At 54.2% G+C, this 24,619-nt stretch overlaps 1 protein-coding gene across 6 annotated transcripts; it reads right to left on the bottom strand.

The window, feature by feature from the left end:
• Window positions 1–1,279: 1,279 nt before the first annotated feature.
• On the bottom strand, window positions 1,280–24,026 carry TYK2 (tyrosine kinase 2). 6 transcript variants are annotated; one of them, XM_067032825.1, is made up of 26 exons: window positions 23,814–24,026; window positions 22,564–22,682; window positions 22,320–22,425; window positions 21,790–22,005; window positions 18,455–18,578; window positions 18,206–18,353; window positions 17,721–17,884; window positions 14,427–14,793; window positions 13,627–13,833; window positions 13,348–13,505; window positions 10,670–10,778; window positions 10,386–10,575; window positions 10,192–10,295; window positions 9,914–10,096; window positions 9,738–9,825; window positions 8,717–8,844; window positions 7,691–7,826; window positions 7,454–7,608; window positions 6,583–6,733; window positions 6,006–6,103; window positions 5,581–5,773; window positions 5,089–5,207; window positions 4,543–4,715; window positions 4,203–4,320; window positions 2,931–3,041; window positions 1,280–2,847 (listed from the first exon to the last, which is right to left on the bottom strand). In XM_067032825.1, exons 4-26 carry the CDS (start codon window positions 21,983–21,985, stop codon window positions 2,713–2,715), a joined length of 3,555 nt encoding a protein of 1,184 aa, XP_066888926.1. In that variant the 5' UTR covers window positions 21,986–22,005; window positions 22,320–22,425; window positions 22,564–22,682; window positions 23,814–24,026; the 3' UTR covers window positions 1,280–2,712. The 6 variants fall into 6 exon arrangements, with proteins under 6 accessions (XP_066888926.1, XP_058917081.1, XP_066888927.1 ...); XM_059061098.2 differs by having other exon boundaries at window positions 6,006–6,112; window positions 23,814–23,901; XM_067032826.1 differs by having other exon boundaries at window positions 23,688–23,854.
• Between the last annotated feature and the right edge of the window lie 593 nt (window positions 24,027–24,619).

The raw sequence follows: 24,619 nt of genomic DNA, 5'->3' as shown, positions 1-24,619 counted from the left end.
ACCATAACAGAAAATAATTTTTAAAAAATATTTATTTAGTTAGTTGCACTGGGTCTCAGTTGCAGCAGGAGGGCTCCTTAGTTGCGGCTCGCTGGCTCCTTAGTTGTGTCATGCAAACTCTCAGTTGTGGCATGTGGGGGGGATCTAGTTCCCCGACCAGGGATCGAACCTGGGCCCCCAGCACTGGGAGTGTGGAGTCTTAACCACTGTGCCACCAGGGAAGTCCCTGAAAATAATTTTTTTAAAAAAAGAATGCCAAAAAAAATTAGCTGCCCAAGAACAAGCCAAGATAATTTTGAGAAAAGAATGAGGAAAGACTTGCCCTATCCACTATCAAAATATATTCTACTGGCAATGACTTTCCAAATTACCCGGTTAGATCGTGCAGCTATTCCCATTGGGAATTTGTCCTACAGATATCCTTGAACGTGGGTGAAAGCATGTGCACACATGGTTACTCACTGCAGCAGCCCTGGGTATGGCAAAGGATTAGAAATGATTACATGAACAAATGCCGATGACATTTGAATGATGAGCTACAACACAACCATAAAATAGAAAGAGAAAACAGTTTGCCTCCAAGGCCTATTATGTGGGGAAAAAAATAGAAAAGATACAGGCTAGAGCTCCATATAGCAGCACATACTATTATCTTTGCGGAAGATGGGGAAACATAATATGTGCACAGATTTCCTTGTATCTGGATAAAATGTCTCTGGACCCCAAAACAGGAAACCAGATAACATTAGTTGTCTCCCGGGGAGGTGACAGTGGTGGCTGATGGATAGAGGAGGGAAACATTTCACTGCCTATGACAATATCTATCAAAAAAAAGAGGAAGATTTGGGCTTCCCTGGTGGCGCAGTGGTTGAGAATCCGCCTGCCGATGCAGGGGACACGGGTTCGTGCCCCGGTCCGGGAAGATCCCACGTGCCGCGGAGCGGCTGGGCCCGTGAGCCATGGCCGCTGAGCCTGCGCCTCCGGAGCCTGTGCTCTGCAACGGGAGAGGCCACAACAGTGAGAGGCCCGCATACCACAATAAATAAATAAATAAAAATATAAAAAAGAGGAAGATTTACAATTATAATGAATATTTAATTTTAAAAACTGTTATAAAAAGCAAATATCACTAGAATAGTGTGAAACTGTCCAGTCAGGAGAGCTGCAATGCACAGGGTCTTAGGAAATCCCATGGGAAAGAAATCTAACTTCCTTTCACAATGTGGCAGACCCATTTCAAGTATACCTGTTAAGCAGAAACACGTTGGCAAACAACAGATTAACAATAATATCAAATGTTTATTGAGCAGTTGTTTGTATATCTCTCTGCGAAGCATGTGACAGATACGACCTCATTATCTCTTTTTTAAAAAACATTATTTGTTTTTATTTTTGGCTGTGTTGGGTCTTCATTGCTGCGCGCGGGCTTTCTCTAGTTGCAGAGAGCGGGGGCTACTCTTTCTGCAGTGCGTGGCCTTCTCATTGCCGTGGCTTCTCTCGTTGCAGAGCACGGGCTCTAGGTGCGCAGGCTTCAGTAGCTGTGGCACACAGGCTCTAGAGCGCAGGCTCAGTAGTTGTGGTGCATGGGCTTAGTTGCTCTGCAGCATGTGTGATCTTCCTGGGCCAGGGATCAAACCCATGTCCCCTGCATTGGCATGCAGATTCTTAACCACTGCACCACCAGGGAAGCCCTCATTAGCTCTTGACATTAGTCCTACAGGCAGCAAGCATGACCATCCCAAGTTCATAGTTGAGAGCTAAGGCCCAGAGAGAGGAAGCCACTTGCCTGAGGTCACACAGCGAGAAAAAGGTGAAACTGGCAATCTTATTTACATGGCATGTGGTCCCCCAGGTCCCTTCTTGATATATTTAACATATATCTTGAGGGCCTTCTGTGTTCCAGGCATTGGTCTAATTGCTGGCTGGTGATTTAGAGGTGAGCAAAGGTTCAATAGTTGAATCTGACTTCCTCTGCAATGAGTGTCTTGCTCTAGCTGCAGTCCCCAGGAGAGTGGACACTTGCTGAAGAAGGGCCCAAGGACCATACCTCTAGCAGAGGAAATATGAATTTTTAACCAGTTAGGGGAGATAGTGGGCTCCAAGGGCAGGAGCTGGGGGAAGATAAAAAGATCAGATTCAAGGGCCTGGTTAGCTTCTTGCTTGTCCTGGGTCCCTCAGGAGCCTGTATCAGGCTCATGATCTTGGAAGGTTCTATGGCTTGAATGTTTCATTCTCTTCAAAATCACTATGTTGAAATCCTAACACCCAACGTGATAGTATTAAGAGGTGCATAGGTTGTGAGGGTGGAGCCTTCATGAATGTGATTAGTGCCCTTATAAAAGAGGCTCCAGAAAGATGCCTTGCCCCCTTGGACCTTGTGGGGACATAGTAAGAAGGCATAGGCTATGAACCAGTAAGAGGGCTTTTGCCAAAATTCAAAAATGCTGCTGCCTTGATCTTGACTTCCCAGCCTCCAGAACTGTGACAAATAAATTTCTGTTGTTTATAAGCCATCCAGTCTGTGGCGTTTTGTTATAGCAGCCCACACGGACTGCTATAAGACAAGGAAAGTCAGTTCAGAGGGGTGGGGTTAAGGCACAGGGAGTCAGGGAGGCTGACCACCCCCTCTTGGGCTCCTCTTAGGGTAGGGAGCAGGAGGTCCTCTCTGTGGGTACCGTCCCCAATCCCCCCAACCAGAGCTGCTGGCGGGCTTCAGCAGACACTGAACACTGAGGGTGCCTGGCCTTGGTATTTGTCGTGGACCGTTTTGAGGATGGGTATGAGGTTCTGGAAGGTCGGGCGGAATGAGGCCTCTGCTTTCCAGCAGTTCTTCATGAGGCAATAGATCTGGGGAAGGAAAAAGTGAGTCTGTGATCTCTGTTCTCTCCCTGGTCCGATGGTGGGGGCAGGGGGAAAAGGGAGGGTCTCACCTCACAGGGACATTTCTCTGGCTGTGGCAGCCTCTCCCCTCGTTCCAGCAGCTCAGTGAGCCTCAGCACTGTCATCTGCCCCTGAGTGAGGCCTATGAGCTCGATGAATTTCTACAGAAGAAACAGGACAAGCTCTTTTTAAGAGGCGGGGCTGCCTAGATAGAGGTCAAGAGCCTGAAGCTAGTCGGCAGGAATTCTAATGCCATTTCTACCACTTCTTAACTGCATAACATTGGTCTTATGACTTTGCCTCTCTGGGCCTCAGTTCTCTCATCTGTAAGATGGGTGATAACATCTACCACCTGGGGTTATTGTGAAACTTAGATAAACTAATATTCATAGAGTAAGTCTGAATTAGGTGCTTGCTATTATTATTTAGCCTCAGCAGGTTGTTTTCGCCTGTTCAGAAACCTTTTAAAAAAATTCTCCTATAGGGGCTTCCCTGGTGGCGCAGTGGTTGAGAGTCCGCCTGCCGAAGCAGGGGACGCGGGTTCGTGCCCCGGTCCGGGAGGATCCCACGTGCCGCGGAGCGGCTGGGCCCGTGGGCCGTGGCCACTGAGCCTGCGCGTCCGGAGCCTGTGCTCCGCAACGGGAGAGGCCACAACAGTGAGAGGCCCGCGTACCGCAAAAAAAAAAATTCTCCTATAAAGGCACTCTGATTGGCTTTGGGAATAAACCCCTAACATACTCTAGGCTCCTCCCGTCAGCCAAGGACTACACAGTGAGTGGCTCCCTGGAGGACACGTGAGCCAAGCTGGGCCAGTCAGAGAGTCCTGAATTACGTTGGAAAGAGGAAGACCCTCCACCCCTCAGCTGGGTCCACTGTTGCCACAACAAAGGGAAGGCTTGCTTGAGAAATGCTACCAGTGGTTAAGACTCAGTGCTTCCGCTGCAGGGGGCACAGGTTCGATCCCTGATCAGGGAACTAAGGTCCCACACGCCGCATGGCACAGCGAAAAAAACAAAACGCTACCACGGAGAACAGCAGAGCTGAGAGTTGGAGAAAATGGGATTCCTGATGGCATCTGAAGGTCTAGATCAAGCCATGTTCCCACTGTCCCCTTGGGGTTTGCACATGGCAGAATAAGCCGTTCCTATTTGAGTGGGTTTCTGTCACAGTCCACGCCCTCTGCAGTGTAACTGGCCCACTTTACAGAATGCGACTGTGAGGCTCAGGTGGGTTAAGCTCTTGCTAGTGTGGGGAGCTGGGAACTGAATGCATGCCTCGTTAACTCCTCTTGTATGGGGTCGGGGTGCGGGCCTGGCTCTCACCGAGGGGGGGCTCTGGGTGGAGTCACAGTAGGTCAGCAGCTCATACATGGTGACCCCAAAGGACCAGACGTCGGATGCATAGTAGAACTTACACTCCTTCAGGCACTCCGGGGCATACCTGGGGAGACAGGGCACTCAGGCCTTGGGCCAGACCAAGCCGGAGTCCTTACCTGAGGCTTAGGAGCCCTGTGGCCCCAGTTAAGGCCCCCCCCCCTTAAGAGGGGGGGCAGTCTCACTTGACCCAGGCCCTGTCGTCTGAGACCCCAGCACCCATCTCCCCCACCCTGCCTGCTCCAGGTGACCCCGGCACCCCTCCCTCCGGCTGGGCCCCGCTGGTTACCAGAACACGGGACTGTCCCCGTCCTCGCGCACACAGTAGTACTCATGGCCTTCGGGCACGGCCTTGGCGAGGCCGAAGTCCCCAATCTTGACCAGCCTGTTGTTGTCCAGCAGCACGTTGCGTGCGGCCAGGTCTCGGTGCACGTAGTGCTGCGCGTGCAGGTAGGCCATACCCTGGGGGTGGGGCGAGTCAGGATCAGCGCGGGGGCAGGACAGGGCCTGAGAGGCAGTGACCAGGATGGCTGGGGGACAGTCAGATTGGCGGGGACCTGGCGCGAGAACGGGCAGGATGGCAGCTGGGGCCAGAGCGAAAAGGAGCAGAGCCGAACAGCAGAGCTGGAGCCACATGGGGGGCTCCCCCGGGGCAGGGGGCGGGAGAATTGGGAGGCGGGGTGGGGGCCTGGGCCAGTGGGGGTGTGGCCAGGTGATCAGCTGAATGGGCAAGGATGGAGGAGAGCAGGCCCGGGGGGGTTGGCGGGAGAGATAGGAAGCTCAGGCCAAGCCAAAGAAGGGGGCAGGTTCTGGGAGCAGGGGCAGGCAGGCCCACCTCGCAGATCTGCTGGGAGAAGAGCAGCAGCTGGGCCAGCCCGACATTGTGCCGGGGCAAGTAGTCTCGGAGGCTGCCCAGGGGCACGTACTCCATGACCAGCTGTACCGACTTCTCGCCTGACAACGGAGAGGAGCGGCCAGTAAGGGTGGTAGAGACCTGGACCACAGGCTGCCCACCCTGCACCCCCTATCCCAAGGTGGGGAGGGAAAACCAAGATCCATTCACCCTAGGACCAGTCCTCAGGTGGGACGGACGCATCCTGAACCCATCCACAGTCAAGGGAGCTGACGGTGGCTCCCACCCATCCTGGCCCCAGCAGAGCGCCGAAGGATGGAAAGGAGGCAGCTGAGCCTCGCCCACCTTGGTGTCTGCAAACTGCATCCTCCAGCCTGGGACTGAGAGGCTCTAATTGGCCAGGTCCTGCTGGCCCCGCCCACCAAGCCACACCCGACATAGCCCCGCCCTGTTACATCCCTAGGCCCCGCCCACCTTGGTCCTCGCAGCAGCCCTTGTACTTGACAATGTGCTCGTGGTAGAGTGTGCGCAAGATTTCGATCTCTCGCCTCCAGCCTGTACGGAGCTGGGGACCGCAGCCTGCCTTGAGGGCCTTCACGGCCACCATCTCACCAGTGCCGTCATTGTTTGGATCGTAGCAGTACAGGCTGACCTTTCCGAAGTGACCCTGGCCGGAGCGTGCAGGAGCGTCAGCCCCACCCCCCAGCTCTCCAGGCCCCACATAAAGGCAGGTTTGTTTGGAAAATCCAAGGCCCCACCTATTCCATGTGGATGGGTCCCCTTGGGGCCGAGGCCTCCCTTTCAATTCCCCGGGGCCTCCCTTGAAGCTGAGGGTCTCTAAGGCCAGGGTCTTCTAGCAGCCCATGCCCTGTCCCCGGTCCTCCAGGCCTTGCCCTTACCTCACCCAGATCCCGGATCTTTTTCAAATAGCGCTTGTGGAAAACCGTAGGATCTGACACCGGTGAGTCCGGGTTCACAGACAAGACATCAACGAGATCTGGAAGAGCTACAGTGGGTGAGTCTGGAACACAACCCTTGTGTTCCACACTTGGGGACACATTTGGGGACACAGAAAGCCAGCTACTGCTATCCCCAGCATCCGATCCCAGAGATAAGGAAACTTTTTTTTTTTTTTTTTTTTTTGCAAGGGCTGGAAAATTCCACTTCTTGTCCAAAACACAGAGTTGGCTGCACCATAACCAACACCTGGGATGTTCTGAGATTCGGTAAAGGGCACAAACTTTTCATTAATAACCAAAAGATTTGCCAGGGTCTAATTCATCCAAAGAAGCTGTGGCTCTCCCCAAGCAAAACATAAAGGAAAGCTCGGGGCTTCCCCTCCCCCTTACTTAAGTGAATTAGAAACCGGCACACACCCTAAGCCACTGTACAGAGACTTGGGTGCACCATGCCCAAGTCAGCAGGGATCCCAGCCCCTCGCCCTCTCCAGGGTCCCCGCCCTGGAGTGATGCTCACTTTGGGGCTGCAGCTGAGTGAGGTCACGCAGGATGGTGCGGAAGGATGGCCGCTGAGCTGGCTCATAGGTCAGGCACTGGCTGGTGAGTGTGGCCAGCTCTGGGCACGAGGGCTCAGGCAGCTTGTGCTGCTTCTGGTAGAAGAGCTCTTTCTGTTGGAGAGGGGACCAGAAGGAGGCGGTGTACACCCTCGGTCCCCTTCCACAAGAGGCAGAGTCAAGTCCTCAGAGCAGGGCTAGACCAGCCAGGTCCTTGTTCTTGTCATTCCCATTTTACAGATGAGGCCACTGAGCCTCGGCAATGGGATGCAGACTTGCCCAGCACCGCAGAGTCAGGATTGGAACCCAAGTAGAGCAGACTGTGCTGTGCTGGAGCATCTCACACTTGGCCCTTCCTGCCCTGCCTTCCACCCACCTCTGCTCCCAGGACGCTTTTGCATACTGCAGCTCCCTGAATGCCCCAAAGCCTCCCGGCCTTTGCATAGGCTGTGTCCACCACCTAGGCTGCTCTTCCCAGCCTGGGACGCTGATATTTCTGCACTTATATTAAAACCTCCTCTGGGAAGCCCTGCCCCACCCCTCAGCTGGGTCAGGGGCATCCTCTGGGTCCCCTTCCTCCCGACAGCCTGTGCCTCCCCCTTGATGCCCTGGTCACCTTGCCTAAAGCATGTGATCTATTTGCTTTGTGCCATAACGACCTTATGAGGTTGGGACTGCAGTTCACCGCAACTGACAGATGACCTGATGGAGCCCCAGAGAGATGAGGCCGCACAGCCAGAGGGGAGGCAGCTCTGGACCCTGAACGTACCCTCTGGACTCCCTGGCGGTGCCAGCCCTCTTTGTGGGAAGGGCCCAGGGGTCCCTTGGACATACCTCGGAGGGGCTGCGGCCCTGCAGGGGGGCCTCCCCATCGAAGCAGATCTCCAGGAGGGTGGCACCAAAGCCCCACTTGTCGGCTGCAGTGCTTAGGCTGTTGGCTCCACCGGACAGGCACTCAGGGGCTGTCCAGGGGATCCGCTCCACCCGTTCTGGGGGCCAGAGTCAGAGGTCAGCAAGGTAAAAGGAGTGGGGGAAGCCCGCCCCTGTGCCCAGCCCTGCCTGCGTCCTCACCCTCCCTGGAGAGGGCGCTCAGGCCCACACCGGGGTCACTCAGCTTGATGAAGGGGCTGGTGCCCTCCGCCAGCCCCAGCCGTGCCAGCAGGATGTTCCGGCCACACACGTTGCTGTGAACCAGGCTCTTGTCTTCCTGGGGTGCGGAGGAAAGGGGGCGTGGCCACTGGGGGCTGTAGACCCCACCCCTACCCCATCCCACATGGTCCCCCCAGGGACAGCCCAAGTGAAAAAGACAATCATGGTCATTATGGAGATTCCAGTCTGTTGTCATAGTGACAAGGCAGCACTGGGTCTCCAGTGGGTCCTTCCTGTTTTCCCAGTGCTGGTGGCCAAGGCTCTCGGCCAGGGACAAAAGGCCAGAGGACCCTACTATGGTCCTCAAACCCATGGCAGGCATGCTCCTTCCCCAGGGCCTTTGCACTGGCTGTCCCCTCTGCCTGGAATGCACTTCCCCCAGATACACTCACAACTACCCGCCTCTCTCCCCCCACCCCATGTCACCTCCAGGTCACCTTAGTGAGGCCTTCCCCAACCCACCTGTTTGACATCACCTCTTCCCCAAACTGTATCAAATCCTCATCTCCACCTCTGCTTTTCTCCCCACAGTTCTTGCTACTTTCTGGCATATTATGTAATGTAATGTACTAATGATTATTTCTCGTTTGTCCCTCCCAACTAAAATGCCAGCTCCCCAAGGACAGAAACTTCTGTCCGTTTTGTTCTCTGTTGGGTCCCCAGGGCCTAGGACAGAGCCCGGCACACAGGGGGTGTTCTGGAAACTGGGGTGACTGGACCAGGAAGGGCCTCGTGAACGAACGGCAAGAGTGACAGAGGCGACTGCCACAGGGCCTTGGACACCAAGTGGAGGAGGTGGGAAGAGATGGGAGCCACAGGGGTGCGTGAGCAGAGGAGGGTCATGGGAAGATCTAGTGCGTGGATGGATGCGTTCAGGCCTCCATATGCAACGTGGGGGCTGCCCTGGCCCTCCCCAGCCACGCAGGCCCCGCCCGCAGAACCACGCACCAGGTAGCTGAGGGCGCTGGCCAGCTGCTGGGCCACCGCCAGCTTCCAGGCCAGGGGCACGTGGCCCCTCTCCCGCCGCAGCCACACGTCCAGGGGCCCGTGCTCCACGTACTCCGTCACCATGATGTCTGCAAAGGCCCAGCCACTGCACGTGCTGCCCACCAGCTTACCCTCCAGGGTGCCAGGGGGCAGGACGCGGGGGGGCTGGGATTGTAGGTGGGGAAGGTGTCGGGCAGGGGCGTGGGGGGAGGCTCGGGAGCGACTCTGGAGAGAGGAGGAATGCAGTATGGAGGGCCAGCAGAGGTGGGTGCAGGGTGAGGCCGAGCGGGGCTGGGGTAGAGAGGAGGATGCGAGTGAGTGACTAAGGTCAGGATGGGACTGGGGAACCGGGGGGAGGGTGCAGACGAGTGGAGGGAGTGGAGCTGGAGGCTGGGATCCCACAGGGCTGGGGGTGCTTGTGCAGTGAGAGGTGTGCTGGGTCGGCACATAGGCCAGCTTTGGGGGGAAAGCAGGAGAGATGGACACATGGCGTTGAGGTCGGTGGGTCTGGGGGCTGGCCGTGGGCGCCCTGTACGAGGAGGTGCACACAGGGTAGCGGGAGAGGCGGGGGAGGAGCAGGGGCTGAGGTCTGGGAGGATCGGGGTGGCCAACAAGGCTGGGGTCTGCATGCTGTCACGGTACTGAGGGGGTCAGAGGATGCACAGGGGCTGGATTGTTAGAGGTGTTTGGGTGGTAGATGGAGCTAGGGATGCAGTGTGGAGTCGCGGTGTAGGTAGACGGTTGGGGCGTAGCCAGGGATCAGGGAGCTGCTAAGGGTCCTGCTGTGGACAGGGTTTAGGCTGGAGGTGAGAGTCGATGGGCACAGGCTGGAGTGCGTTCACGGGTCGGGGTGTAGGTCAAAGGTCAGTGTGCAGTCAGGGATAAGGATGCAGGGCAAGAGTACAAGTGGGGTCGGGCTGTAAATGGGGCAGAGTGGGGTGGGGCGGGTGTGTATGTCGGGGGTGGGGCAGGGCCCACTCACTCTCGGAGCCATGCACGTAGATGCCGTGCACGAAGACCAGGTGCACGTGGGAGACCTGGCTCATGAGGCTGGCTGTCTCGTAGAAGGCCTGTGGGGACGGGGCAGGTTAGGGGGCTGCAGGCCCTGACCCTGACCCTCTTCACCCTGCCCTCCATCCCCTGGCCATGCTCACTCACCAGGGCGATGTCATGGTGACTGGGATCTAGCACCTTCAGTACCACTCGCAGCTCCTGTTCACAGCCCGCCCCGGGCATGGGGGGGTCCCCGCCATCCACCTTGTCCTCCTCGGGGCCTCCGCCCCCCACTCGCAAGAGGCCCTCATACACGTTGGTCCTTGTGCCCTGGCCCAAGTGGGACAGCTGTGGGGACACGGGGTGGAAGATCTCCATGACAACGGCTCCAGGCTGCCTCCCTGGTGCCCTACGCCCGCAGGGGCCACCCCTGCGCCACGCACCTGGGTGATGTCTTCCTGGCGGACCCGGTGGAAGCTGAGATGGCTGAGGTTGAGCGGCCTGCTGCTGGCCCGAGGTCCCCGCGTGACGATGAGGTTGGAGATCTCTGGGGATGGAAGCAGTCCCTGAGGGCTGGCACGGAGGGAAGAGGCCCCCCCCCCCCCCGCCCGGCCCCATGGCACCCCCGTCTTGGTACCTCCAGGCCGTGGCAGGCAGCAGTGGCGCAGGGAAAAGCAGTCATCGCCGGCCCGCAGGGAGCAGCCCTGCAGGGCGACCCGCAGCTCGCGCACGCTGGGGAAGGACCGGTCCCAGCCCTCCAGCACGACAGTCCCAGCCTGCAGCTTGATGGGGAACTTCCGCAGGTGCAGGCCCTTCACGCCGGGTGCCTGGAGCGGGTGGCAGCAGGGATGAGGGCGGTGAGCAGGGGTCCAGGCAGGGAGCACGCCCAGCCCCAGCCCAGGACCCCCGCCCCAGGCCCACCTGGTCGCGCTGGGCCACCGTGAGGATAAGGCGGTGGAGGTGGCTGGTGCTCCAGTGGATGAGGTAGAGGCCATCCTCGGGCTGCAGCCTGGCCACCACAAATGGCTCCCTGGGTGGGTGGGGGCACAAAGGGGCACCATCAGGGCACCTGGGGGCACTGCTGGACCCACGCCTGGCGACAAGGACACACAAAGCCTGCCCAGCGGGGCACACTCCCAGCTGGGATAAACGTCAGACACAGCTTATGTGGTGACACTGCGTCTGAACACACACACATAGGTAACCCTGTCCCATGCGTGAAAACTCACACACAGACACAGGTACCGGAACAGGCACACGCTCGTGCGTAACAACTGTGGACACCGTGGCTAATAAGATCTCACACACACACACACACACACACACACACACACACACACACAGGAACCAGCCATCAGATGCCAAATGGGCACACACCCAGCCATAGACACTGCCACTGCCAGGGTGACGCACATGCACAGTCTGTCACACACCGAAAGGAAAAGATCACAGACAGAGGACTTCCCTGGCGGTCCAGTGGTTAAGACTCCACGCTTCCACTGCAGGGGGCGCAGGTTCAATCCCTGGTCGGGGAACTAAGATCCCACATGCCGCGCAGTGCGGCCGAAAAAAGAAAGAAAAAGAAGTGTGAAGGATCACAGACACAGCCGCTGTGTGACATAACAGCACAGGGGCACTGGCATCCCAGACCCAGAGATGACAGCTGTCATAAGCACAAACAGGTACTACAAGGGGACACAGCCACACAGACTCTGACAGTTACATATGTGGTGCCATAGACTGAATGTCTGTGTCCCCCCCAGATTCCTATGTGGAAGCCCTAACCCCCGACCAAGGTGATGGCATTAGGAAGTGGGTCTTGGGGAGGTGATTAAATCATGAGGGTGGAGCCCTCACAAATGGGGTTAGTGACTTATAAAATGGACCACAGGGACTCCCCTGGTGGCGCAGTGGTTAAGAATCTGCCTGCCAATGCAGGGGACACGGGTTCGAGCCCTGGTCCAGGAAGATCCCACATGCCACAGAACAACGAAGCCCGTGTGCCACAACTACTGAGCCCGCACTCTAGAGCCCGTTAGCCACAACTACTGAAGCCTGAGCGCCACAACTCCTGAAGCCTGCGTGCCTAGAGCCCATGCTCCGCAACAAGAGAAGCCACCGCACTGAGAAGCCGGGCACCAAAACGAAGACCCAACGCAGCCAAAAAATAAATTAAATAAGTACATTAAATAAATACATACATAAAATAAAATGGACCCCAGAGATCTCGCTCACCCTTTCCACCATATGAGGACACAGCCAGAAGACTGAACTTTGGTTATGTAACAGGAGGTGGGGCTCTCACCAGACACTGGATCTGCCAGCACCTTGAACTTGGAATTCTAGCCTCCAGAACTGTGAGAAATAAGTGTCTGTGGTTTCTAAGCCACCCAGTCATTGGCACTCTGTTACAGCAGCCTGAATGGACTAAGACACATGCTGACATGGCCCACAGACCCCATATGGCCACAGCCCTTGAGAGGTGAAACGACCACCTTACCCTCCTCTGGTGTAGAGACTAGGCTTGGAAGGGTGAGACCTCTTAGACTGACCCAGGGGCCAGTCCAAGTGTCACAGGTAGGACAGGGGATACCCAGGCACAGGGCCAATGACCAGACGAGCTGACAGTCACAAACCCCAACCCGGCAGCATACAGGATGGCCACACACACCTGATGACCACGTAAGCCCTGACACTTCGCATTCTCAGCCCCACACGTCCAAGCAGGAGTGCTCAGTGATCCACAAGTACCAGGACAGACACATGCCTGCAGGGGTGTAAACACCCACACGTATATCTGAACAGCCACCAGCGTTTGGACGACGCATAGCCCAGCAAAACTCACCAGTCCTGTCACGTGCAAAAACACACACTGACAATCTAAAACGCAGTTGGAGGGCTTCCCTGGCGGTCCAGTGGTTAAGACGCCACGATTCCACTGCAGGGGGCATGGGTTCCATCCCTGGCCGGGGAACTAAGATCCCGCATGCCCCGTGGCGCGGCCAAACCAACAGCAACAACAAAACCAAACAAAACGCACTCACCAGAGTAGTGACACAGCTGCATGCCAAATGGGCTGTTAAACACCCAGACATGCATGGTGACAGTCCCAAACCCAGGCACTCTCAGCAAGACACGCCGTCCATGCCATTACAGGCGCCCTTTCTCCCCCCATAACCCCAGGTTGCACACATGCACGCGTCGCACATGCACCCACGTGAGCACCCACTGACGTGAACGCATGCACAATGCAGTATGAGCAAATCCTTGCACGTGTACATGCACGCACACACAGACACGCGTGTGCACACTAGACACGAATGCTCCCACACACGTGCATGCACACCCGCACACACTCACAGGCACACACAGGCGCACACACACTGACATGTACACACTGAGACATGGATGCTTACACACACATACACATGTGCACTCGTACACATGGGTGAACACGCAGGCCTTCACACCCTAAGACACACATGCACACACTAAGACACCGACATGCACACACCTCATTCAAACCCCACAGTCCCTAGAGCTCACTGCCCAGTTCACAGTCACCGCCATGCAGCCCACCTGCCCTTCCCGGCACTCACAGCAGGGGTCCGTGGATACCATCCTGGATACTCATCACCAGCCGTGGAGGGGCCACATCATGGCACAGGTAGTGGCTCGAGTCGGCCGTCAGGCGGAAGTAGCCATCCACCAGTGACACCAAGGACAGGGCCGCAGCCCGGGAAGGCAGGGTCAACTCCTGCAGGCCGGGGGGGCGGTGGCAGGGGGGACAACATCAGGCAGATGTCACAGGCCAGAGGCGCCCACCGCCCCCCAACCCTCCCCCCACGGCCAGCCCGGCCCCCAGTCCCGGGCCTCACCAGGCACTTGTTGTCCTGACAATGAATGCTGACGCGGCGTTCCTTCAGCACCACGTGGGTGATGTCCTGGAAGTCGCAGAAGTAGGCCCATGGGGCCCCCTGAGGTCCCTCCACTGGCTGGTTGCCCGCCTCCTGGGCCTTGGTTTTCTTCCCAGATGGGCCAGCACGGGGCATTCTTCTGCCGCCACCACCACCATCACCGGGACTCTGGAAACCAGCACGTGGGGCAGGTGAATGGAGCAGGGCAGTGCCTGCTTAGTCCCACTGCACTTTTCCCCGGGGGAGAGGCAGGAGCTGGAGGGACCAGGCATCCCCGCCATGAACCCCAGTGTCACAGACTGGACAGGAGACCCACCCAGAGAGATACACATGCCAGAAGCTGGAGCTTCGGGGAGAGGAGAATGGAGGCTCCTCACCCTCTCGGCCCTACATGCCAGACCCCAGAAATCAGGCCCCCAGAGGGGCAGGCAGACAGAGGACACTCCCCAAGAAACAGACCCTCAGGGACTTCTCTGGCGGTCCAGTGGTTAAGACTCCACTCTTCCAATGCAAGGGGCACGGGTTCAATCCCTGGTCGGGGAACTAAGATCCCACATGCCGCGCCATGTGACCCCCCCAAAAAAAAAAACAAAACAAAAAACCAAACCAAAACAAAAAAAGGAAGGACTCCCAGGCACAGACTAACACAACCCAGAGGCACGTGGGGGAAAACCACCTTCGGAGGCCAAGGCCAAGGCTGAGCAAGAGCGCGCCACCCCCAGCTGCCCTGGACTGCCAGGTGGGAGAGGCGCCCCGCTCACCTCTGCCTGTGCCAGCCGCCACCGGATGCCGTCGGTGCCCGACACCAGCACCTCGTGGGTGGGGGGTCCGGCGGCAGACTCGGGCCCGGGGTCGGGAGGGGCCTGTCCACCATCCCGGATGTAGCAGGGCTCCCCCTCGGCCTGGGCCAGTAGCTCCAGGTGGCACACGGGCACGCGCTCTGTGCCGAAGCGGGGCGCCAGCCGCTCGAGTGTGGCCAGGTACTTCACCATGACAACCTGCTGGGAGAGGCAGCCCGGCTGGAAGGCCCGCAGGAACTTGCGGAAGATGCTCCGCAGGCGCAGGCGCGTCAGAGCATTGTGCTGCCGGATCTGCTGCCGGAAGGAGCGTGGGATGCAGTCCTTGAAGCTGTGGGGACGATCGGGGGGGCCAGTCAGGGGCCGGGATTGCAGGCCTAGCTGGGTGACGTGGGGCAAGCGGTTTAGTCTCTCTGAACCTCAGCTGCCTCGTCTAGAAAACAGACAGGCTGCAACCTGCATGTCCATCGACAGATGAATGGATAAAGACGTGGTACATACATACAATGGAATACTACTCAGCCGTAAAAAAAGAACGAAATAATGCCATTTGCAGCAACATGGACGCAACTAGAGATTGTCATACTGAGTGAAGTAAGTCAGGAGGAGAAAGACAAATACCATATGATTTCACTTATATGTGGAATCTAAAATATGACACAAAGGAACCTATCTACGAAACAGAAACAGAATCACAGACATAGAGAACAGACTGGTGGTTGCCAAGGGGGAGGAGGTTGGGGGAGGGAAGGAGTGGGAGGCTGGGGTTAGCAGATGGAAGCTTTTATGCATAGAATGGATAAACAACAAGGTCCTACTGTATAGCACAGAGAACTATATTCAATGTCCTATGATAAACCATAATGGAAATGAGGATGAAAAAACAAGAATGTATATACATGTATAACTGAGTCACTTTGCTGTATAGCAGAAATTAACACAACATTGTAAATCAGCTATATTTCAATTTAAAAAATATTAGGGGGGCTTCCCTGGTACCACAGTGGTTAAGAATCCGCCTGCCAATGCAGGGGACACGTGTTTGAGCCCTGGTCCAGGAAGATCCCACATGCCTCGGAGCAACTAAGCCTATGCACCACAACTACTGAGCCTGTGCTCTAGAGCCCTCAAGTCACAACTACTGAGCCCATGCACCACAAGTACTGAAGCCCACACGCCTAGAGCCCGTGCTCTGCAACAAGAGAAGCCACCACAATGAGAAGCCCACACACCTCACCAAAGAGTAGCCCCCGCTCACCACAACTAGAGAAAGCCCCCACACAGCAACGAAGACCCAGCGCAGCCAAAAATTTTAAAAATTAAAAAAAATATATTAAAACTGAAAAAAAAAAAAAAAACAATTAAAAAACAGGCAGGCTGCCATGAAGGTGGAAAGAGGATGCTATAAAGGGCCAGCACAGGGAGGCCAGGTGGTGCCTGGACCCAGGGCCCAGGACTTTGGAGGAGACTATGGGTCGGAAATCCCAGCTCTTGGGCAACTTCCTTAAGTTCTAAAGGGCTCTGTCTTTTCATCTGTAAAATGGGATCAAACAGTGCCCACTTCTAGGGCTGATGAGAGAATCAGGACTATTGATTGGCACAAAATAAGGACTATGTGAGTGTTGGCTATTATTATTATTGGAGAAGTCGCTATTGTTTTGATCATTAATATGATTATCAATAAAAGGCACAGCTCTGGGAAGCCCTTCTGCTCTTCACAAAGCCATACCCTTCACCCCTTCTCCTGCCCTGCACCTGCGCACCAGCGTAGCCCACTTAGATAACAGATTTCCAAGCCTCATCCTCCATGTCCCAAGCCACCTCTTCCAACCTTTGAATACAAAGATCCTAAAGGTCAAGGTTCTAGCTGCCTTCTGCCCCCACTTTCAAGCTTTCCAGGGATCCCTAGTGCCCTCAGGGAAAAAGGTTCCCTGACTAGTGCCTGGCTGTCTCCTGCACTTGGGCAATCACATTCCGAGTTCAGTTCCCCTGGAAATGGGCCTTTGCCACCTCCTGCCTCTGGGCCTTTGTATATGCTGTTCCCTCTCCCTCGAATGCTTGGCCAAAGCAATCCACATCTGGATAAAGCCAACTCAACCTTCAGGTCTTAGCAGAAATCACCTCCCCCCAGGAGCATCCTCTGATCTCCAGGCTGGATAGGGTCCCTCCTCTGGGCTTCCCAGCATCCGGGGCTTCACTGTCAAAGCCCTAGTCCTCCAGTGATAACACAACAGGGATTGAAAAATATGTGCTTTAAGTACTGCAAGTCCTGGGAAATTCCCTGGCGGTCCAGTGGTTAGGACTTGGCGTGGGTTCAATCCCTGGTTGAGGAACTAAGATTCCATAAGCTGCGTGGCGTGGCCAAAAAAGAACTGCAGGTCCTGAAAGACCCATTTCTCTTGCTGCCTCCTCCAGGCAGTGTGCCCTGATTGCCCCAGCCCTCACTGCAGTGGAGGCTAGCAGCTCTCCAGACTCCTGCCTCTTTTTTTCCCTTGAATTCTAGGGAGTCCTTCAAGCTCACCCTGCTCCAGCCACACTTCCTCCACCATATATCAAGCATGGTACAATCTTAGGGCCTTTGCACTGGCTGATCCCTCTATGGAGAATTCTCTTCTCCCAAATACCCACCTGGCTCCCTCCTTCACTTCCTTCAGATTTTTGAATTTGAATGTCACCTTCTCAGTGAGCAATTCCCTGATGATCCAGTTTGGTTTTTTTTTTAAATTTAATTTCATTATTTTATTTTTTATACAGCAGGTTCTTATGATGACCCAGTTTTAAATTTTACGCCCCTCATTCCCTGACACACCCCTTCTTCCTCTTTTCCTGCTTAATTTTTCCCCATTGCACTTATCATCATCTAAAACACTATATACTTTATTTTTGTATTTTGTTTATTGCCTGTCTCCTTCATCAAATGTGACCTCCAGGAGAGCAGGGATTTTTGTCTGTCCTGTTGACTGTTGTGTCCCCAACACCCAAAACTAGTACCAGGGACTTCACCGGCGGTCCAGTGGTTAGGACTCAGTGCTTTCACTGCCAGGGCCCTGGGTTCAATCCCTGGTTGGGGAACTAAGATCCTACAAGACGCTCAGCACGGCTGGAAGAAAAAAGAAACTAGTACAAGCATACAGTAGGCACTCGATAAATGTTTGTTGAATGAATGAAGGCATGACAGTATGCAAGATCTACCCTGGCCACCAGATGCCTGGGCATGTCCACCCACCTATGCAGTGTTCCCGCCTCGTTCTCAGATACCTGATCTTCTTGGCCACCTTCTCAAGGGGGACATCATGGCAGAGAGCGAGGTGGCAGAGGTGCAAAAAGGCCATTCCCAGGCTCTCATTCTGAAAGTGGTGGATCTCCTCCTCGCTTGACAGCTCCCACAGCGATGCCACATCATTTACAAACTCATGCTTGCCCTGGGGATGGGGAATCAGGCAGAAAGGGAGGCATGTGAACCTGTTCACTCCCCAGCTTCTGGTCACTTTGGGGGACAGGAAGGACCCCACATGTATGCCTCCTCTGCCCAACCCTATGCCTGTGGCAGACATCACTAATCGATCACAGCATTCTTACCCCTACAATCCTAAGAGTCTCAAAACCCTTTGGTTCAGGCAGCCAAAGGATCCCAGATGGCATGAGTTGAAACCTATTAGCTATAGCAAATTGGGAGGGAAGTGAGGACTCCTCATTTGCAACCTCCCTCACAAACAGTCTCACCTCCCCAGCCCTGCTCAAACCTGCTCAAAGAGGTACTCAAAGGAGGCGGGGTCCAGGAGTTGCACCCCCTGCTCTGCCTGTTCTGAGGAAGACTCAGACCCTGGGGGACTGCAACGGTACACAGCCGGCTCCTGGGGATGCATGCCATGCCAGTTCCGGAAATAAAACCTGCAAGAAGGGAGGGGGCATAGCTGGGGTTTAGCACAGATTCAGACCAGGTCCAGGAAGGTGCGGACAGAACGAAAGCCTTCCAAGGGGACTTCACCCACCTCATGCGGAAGTACAACATCAGGCTTGAGTCTCTGGACATATCCAGGACGTGGTTTGGAGGCAGCCAGACTTGGGCCTGGACATCGAAGAGGGCAAAAAGATTGAAGCAGGGTGGAGTGATGCCTGGACAGGGGAGAAATGAGTCAGGAGTCAGTGCCTGCTGCCGTTAGCCCTGTGGACCCCCAGACCCACTGTCTCCCTTCACAATCCCTCCCTGGGCCTCCTGCCTTGCCAACAGAGGACAATGCAATATGTAAACCATCTTGTAGCCTCACAGGAAAACTACATTTCCCAGCCTCCCTTGCAGCTAGGATGGAGGCACTGGACTGGTTTTTGGCCAGTGGGATGTGGGCATAAGGGATGTACATTTTTCCAGGCCTAGAAATAAACTTTCCTGCCATCTTCGCTGCCCCAGGGATGTTGGAAACCCCTTATGCCTAGTGGTGAAGCTATAAGATAGAGGGGAACCATGTGACCTGCATTAGATTTTAGATAAATTTTCATTGTCTTAACCCAGTAGAATTGGGGGGGCTGCTTGTTACTACAGTAAAACCTATCATAGACTGACTAACACAGCTCTACAGACTGCTGGCACTTTGCCTGGTCTCTCTCTGAACTCCAGACCCAGAGAAATATCCAACTACCCCTCAGCTGTCTTCCTCGAGACATCTCGGGCCCCCTGAGATGTGCCTTGTTCCAAATAGATCTCATCTGAGGTCCCCAAACCTGCCCCCTCTGTGCCAGACTTCATTCTTGTCCTCAACTCGTCCCACCCCCTCCACATCAGATCGGTCACAAGTCCTGTACTTTCTGCATCCTCCATCTCTCTGGGATCTACCCATTTCCTTCAAATCCAAAACTCAGCCCTAGTTCAGCCTCCAAACTTACTGTCATTCCCCACACTGGCTGCCCAAGCATCTATTTTTTATACACATCACTTAAAAATTGTATCTAAAATAGTTCAGAATTATTTATTTATTTTTATTTTTTAATTTTTAATTTAAAATTTTCTTTCTTTCTTTCTTTCTTTGTTTTGGCTGCGCCAGGTCTTAGTTGCGGCATGAGGGATCTTTAGTTGTGGCATGCAGACTCCTTAGGTGCAGCATGCATGCAGGATCTAGTTCCCTGACCAGGGATCAAACCTGGGCCCCCTGTATTGGGAGCACAGTCTTACCCACTGGACCACCAGGGAAGTCCTTCAGAATAATTTATAATCATCTAAGTACCAGCAACGAGAAAAAGAATAAAACTTGGCAAGTACAACTGGAGCCCCCACCTACATCCACCTCCTCTCCCCTCCCACAAAGAGGTAACCATACTCCTGAACTAGAGTTTATCATTTTCATATTCTCTATCACCTAGCTTTGAATGTTATAAATTCAAATGCGGTATTATACCACAGGTGTCCTGCAATTTGCTTTTTCATGCTACGACAGGTTTTAAGCTTCACATGTGATATGTGTAACTTTGGTTAAATTCATTTTTCCTGGCTGTATAGTATTCCAGTGTTCAACCATACTGCAACTGATTTGTGCATTCTCCTATGCACAGACTTTGAGATGGTCTCCTATTTTCACTAAGATAAATGAGGCCACTCTGAACATTCCCGTGTACATCTCCTGGAACACGTGAGCTGAGTGTCTGTAGAGTGCATATCTAGGAGTGGAACTGAGTGCCTTCAGGGAATGTACATTTCAACCATGTTAGACGAAGCCAAATTGCTCTCCAAAATCATTGCATCCGGGAATTCCCTGGTGGTCCAGTGGTTAGTACTTGGTGCTTTCACTGCCGAGGGCCTGGATTCAATCCCTAGTCAGGGAGCTAAGATTCCATAAGCCGCATGGTGCAGCCAAAAAAAAAAAAAAAAAAAAAAAAAGAAAAGAAAAGAATCATTGCATCCAAGTGTACTGCCCCCCAGAGAAGGAGCATGCCTCCCTATGAGACAACTTCCTAAAGAACCAATCTGTTTCACTCTCTGGCTTAAAACTTCCATAGCTCCCCTTTGCCCTCTGAGAAAGCCCAACCCCCTCAGCACTGAATAACCATGACCTGGACCCAGACAATTATGCTCTGCTTTCAATTCCTACTTCCTCTTCCAAATTCTTTTTTTGTATGCGTGGTACGCGGGCCTCTAACTGCCGTGGCCTCTCCCGTTGCAGAGCACAGGCTCCGGACGCGTAGTCTCAGCGGCCATGGCTCACGGGCCCAGCCGCTCTGCGGCATGTGAGATCTTCCCGGACCGGGGCACGAACCCGTGTCCCCTGCATCGGCAGGCGGACTCTCAACCACTGCGCCATCAGGGAAGCCCCCAAATTCTTGAAAACTATGCTCCAGTTACTCTTAAGATCTTTTGCTTCCTCAAAAAGATCAGGTTCTCTGGGTCCTTGGCCAGGCATGTTTCACACTACCCAGCAAATCAGTACTTCTTTAAGAATCTGCCATTGATGGGAAAGTACAAGGTGTTATAGAAATCTACCAGAAGGCCCCCATCCAGTTGTGGGACAGGGGGTTTGAGAGGACATCCTGGAGGAAAAGGCACGTAAGCAAAGTCCCCTTGGAGAGACCTTCTCCTCCTCCAGCAGGAGAAATTAACTTCCAAGCACATCTGCTGCAGGCTCTCTCAACCATCCCATGCTTCACTACTGTTCCTGGGGAAAACTTTAAGCCCTAAACTCCTCCCTCTGGGGTTTAAAACACTGTAAGACCTGAACCTGGCTGACTTCTGCCCCATCACCTCCTACCTGGAGGTCCTTACTCCCGCCCTCACCCGCCACAGTCTGCTCCCCCTACAGAAGCCAGAGATCATCTGTGACACTTGCGTCCAATTACGTTCCTTCTTCACTCACAGTCCTCTGTGTCTCCCACCTCACTTGGAGTAAAATCCAAACTCCTCTCTGAGGCCCAAGAGGCCCTGTACAACCTGTGCCATCACCTGCTTGCCCTCAAGTATTCCTGTCTCCCCTTCACTCACTCGGCTACAGCCACACTGGCCTCCTCACTGTTGCTGGCAAGTTCCCACCTCAGGGCCTTTGCACTTGCTGTTCCCGCTGCCTGGTGCCATCTTCCCCAAGATATACCTGTGGCTCAGTCCCTTATCTCCTCAAGTTTTAAATCTTTTACCATGATCTCTGGCCTCCTATACAGTTTTCTTATTTATTGTGTTTCTTGTTGATCCCTATTAGAATATCAGCTCTACAAATGTAGTAACTGGGGGCTGGCACACACTAGGTGCTCACTCAATGCCCTCTGAATGAACGGGCAGATGAATGGATGGATGAGGCCCAGCAGCTGCCAGCACCTCCACCCCGTCATGGGGCTGATGCCCGGGACTCACCGACTTTGTGTGCAATGTGGATGCAGACCTCCTCCGCAGTCAGTGTGGCCTCGCTGAAGGTGACCCAGGGCTCCCCGCCACTGGGGCCGGCCCAGTGCAGAAGCACCTTCAGGCCTCCTCTGGTGGCCATGGGCTGAGCTCCATCCCCATCGGGCTTTCTGCCCCTGGTGGTGGCCCCCCATTGGCACAGAGGCATGCTCTTGACAGCTGGCTTGCCTGGGAAGAAACATCCTGTCAGCCCCAGGCCTCAGCCTGGAGGCCCCTTTGAGCACCTCAACCTTCCAACCATCCAGACTGAGGCCTGGGGGAAAGATTCTGGACCCCTGCTCGCTGTGCAAACTTAGGCACCCAATTCCCCTTCCTGAGCCCCAGTTTCCGCAACCGTTTGATGGAGTTGGGGTATGTGTCCCCACCTACCAGATCAGTCATGAAAAATAACACCACCAAACCCCTTTATTGGACAAATTCACCCACATAAAAATCTGCTCTGTCCAATAACATTTAAAAAAAAAAATCTGCTCTGAACCCACCTTTCCAAAATAACCAGGCAGACAGGGGTGGCCAGACAGACGTGGGGGTGAATCCTGTGTCGACTCAGATGAGTCACTTAGCCATGCTGGGCCTCAGTTTCCCCATCTGGAAAATGGAGATGCTGAGAGTGTTGTCATGAAGAGATGGTTGTGAAGTTTCTATTCTTTTTTTTTAACTTTTAAACTAGAGTTGTAAGTGAATTACACACCACTGTCACCATATTACAGATCGGTAAGGACTTACTATTGCCATTTTGTTGTCTTCTGGTTGTTTTGTAGATTCCATTGTTCCTTGTTTCTTATCCTGCTGTCTTTCTTTGTGTTCGGTTGTAATTACTATAAGATTTTTCCTTTGTGGTTACCCTAAGTTTAATGTTATAAGTTTAAGACATTTTATGAGCCTTACATAACATACCTCACACTTGTAACACCCTACTTTAAACTAATAACAGCTTCACTTCAATAGGACTGGTAAACATTATACCTTTCATTCTTCTCCACCTCATATTTTGATTACTGCTGTTACACTTTACATGTTTTTTATATTGTGTAACTAAAACAGATTATTGTATTACAATTATTTTTTCTACATCCTTTTTTTTTTAAGCTAGAGTTGTAGATCAACTAGGTTGTGACGTTTCAACACAATTCTGCACGTCACATGTTCAGTACCTTGATACAGGCATGAAAAAATAACAAATATGATAAAAACAAGAATGAAGCCATTATTGGTTTTATCATCATAATCCTTTTTCTCTTTCAAGACGAGATTCCTGCATACCACATCTACCCCCACCAGCGACCCCAGTCCCTGCTGGCTCCCTGAGCGGAGAAGGGGTTGTGTTCAGCTCTTTGCCCAACAATTTGGAACTTTTCGAGAGCCAGGCCCAGGGCTCAGGCCTCCTGAGGTCTCCAGTATTTGCAGGGAGGGGCTGTCAGCGATTCGAACGATGTTACTGATTTAAGACAGTGATAGAGGAAAAGAGAAGGTTGTAATAGCACAATGTCGGAGTCGTCAAGAATCAACTCCTCTCTGAACCTGTTTCCTCATTTAGAAAATGGGCATAAAACAGTCTCTCTCTCAAAGGGTTGTTGGGAGGATTCAGCGAGGTGAGACAGGGAAAGGGCTCCGCACCGGGCCTGGCGTGCAATAAGTGCTTGATAAATGTTCGCTATTATCATCTTATTAACGTTCGAGATAAGATCGTGGGGATGGGGCTTTGCAGGTGCCCATCTCCTCCTTCCTCGTCCCCACTGGGCCCAGACCCAGCTTTGAAGATGAGGTCTGGGTGAGGTCCGCAGCCCCCGCCCCTCTACAGAAATCTCCAAACCCTGCTGGCAGGGGCGGGAACCGCGACGTGTACCCACCGGGCATCAATCAGTCCCAAGGCAGGTGGGGGCTTCTACCCACCTCCTGCAAAGGGTAGTCCCGCCGGCCGCATCCTTCTTGATGACCTCCCGGGCGCGCCCCCTCCCGCCCCCCTCCAGACTCACCCTTTCCGGAAAACTCCTGCTCCAACCTGGGACCCCGCCCCGCTCAGCAGCCAGGGGCAGCCGCCGCTTGATCGCCGCTGAGACACCGCCTCCCATTGGCTGCCTGAAACGAGCACACTCATTGGCGGCCGCTCTGCTCCGCCCCCTCGCTGCTACGGCGCCGCTCCCATTGGTCCCGGCTTCATGTTTTGCTCAGCAGCGGGCGGGCGTGTGAGGTCTTCCAGCGGCACTGCGGCTTCCATTACCCAAGTGGGCGGTGGGCCTACGTCAGGCTTCCGTACTTAACCTGCAAGCCCAGGTCCTCAGCTCGGCAGTCTTTCAGTCCTCCAACTCCCCTTCCGTATGGCCCTACATCTGTCCTGCCTTTCGTCCCTGTCTGCCTGGCCAGCCCTGCTTCGCGACCTGAGACCCCCTTCCTCTACGGGAGGCATTTCCGGCCCACCAGCTCACATCCCTTTTCTGATCCCCTGTAGCCCTGTCCTCTGAGGGCCCCTTGCTGTCAAGGTAGCAGCTTGGACGTCCCACCTGATCCGAGTTCTGACGCCTACACAGCAGGTCCCTGCCATTTTACAGAAAAGGCTTTGCGCTGAGCATTTTCCATGCGTTATCTCATTTGATGCTAGCAGTAGTCCTCTGGGAACTATTATCCGCATTTCTCAGAGAAAGAAACTGAGGGCCAGAGAGGTGACAGACTCTCTCCTTGATCAAACTGTAGTCTTCTGAACCTTCTCGACTACTCCTCAACCTTGGCCACAGTCCTGCCTTTGCCTGCACAGTACAGTCTAAGCAAAGAATCCTAAGTCACC

The sequence above is a fragment of the Kogia breviceps genome, chromosome 4 (assembly GCF_026419965.1).
Source record: "Kogia breviceps isolate mKogBre1 chromosome 4, mKogBre1 haplotype 1, whole genome shotgun sequence".
NCBI lineage: Eukaryota > Metazoa > Chordata > Mammalia > Artiodactyla > Physeteridae > Kogia > Kogia breviceps.
The sequence above is the reverse complement of the archived record's forward strand: the minus strand, read 5'-3'. Positions and strand labels throughout refer to the sequence as shown.

Excerpts from the sequence above, each read along its gene's own strand:
- TYK2 (XM_059061098.2), bottom strand. The coding sequence starts at position 21,985 with ATGCCTCTGTGCCAATGGGGGGCCACCACCAGGGGCAGAAAGCCCGAT. Across the intron at positions 18,579-21,789 it reads CCACATTGCACACAAAGTCG|GCATCACTCCACCCTGCTTC; the intron begins GTGAGTCCCGGG and ends TCCCCTGTCCAG. Across the intron at positions 17,885-18,205 it reads TTGAGTACCTCTTTGAGCAG|GGCAAGCATGAGTTTGTAAA; the intron begins GTTTGAGCAGGG and ends CCCCATCCCCAG.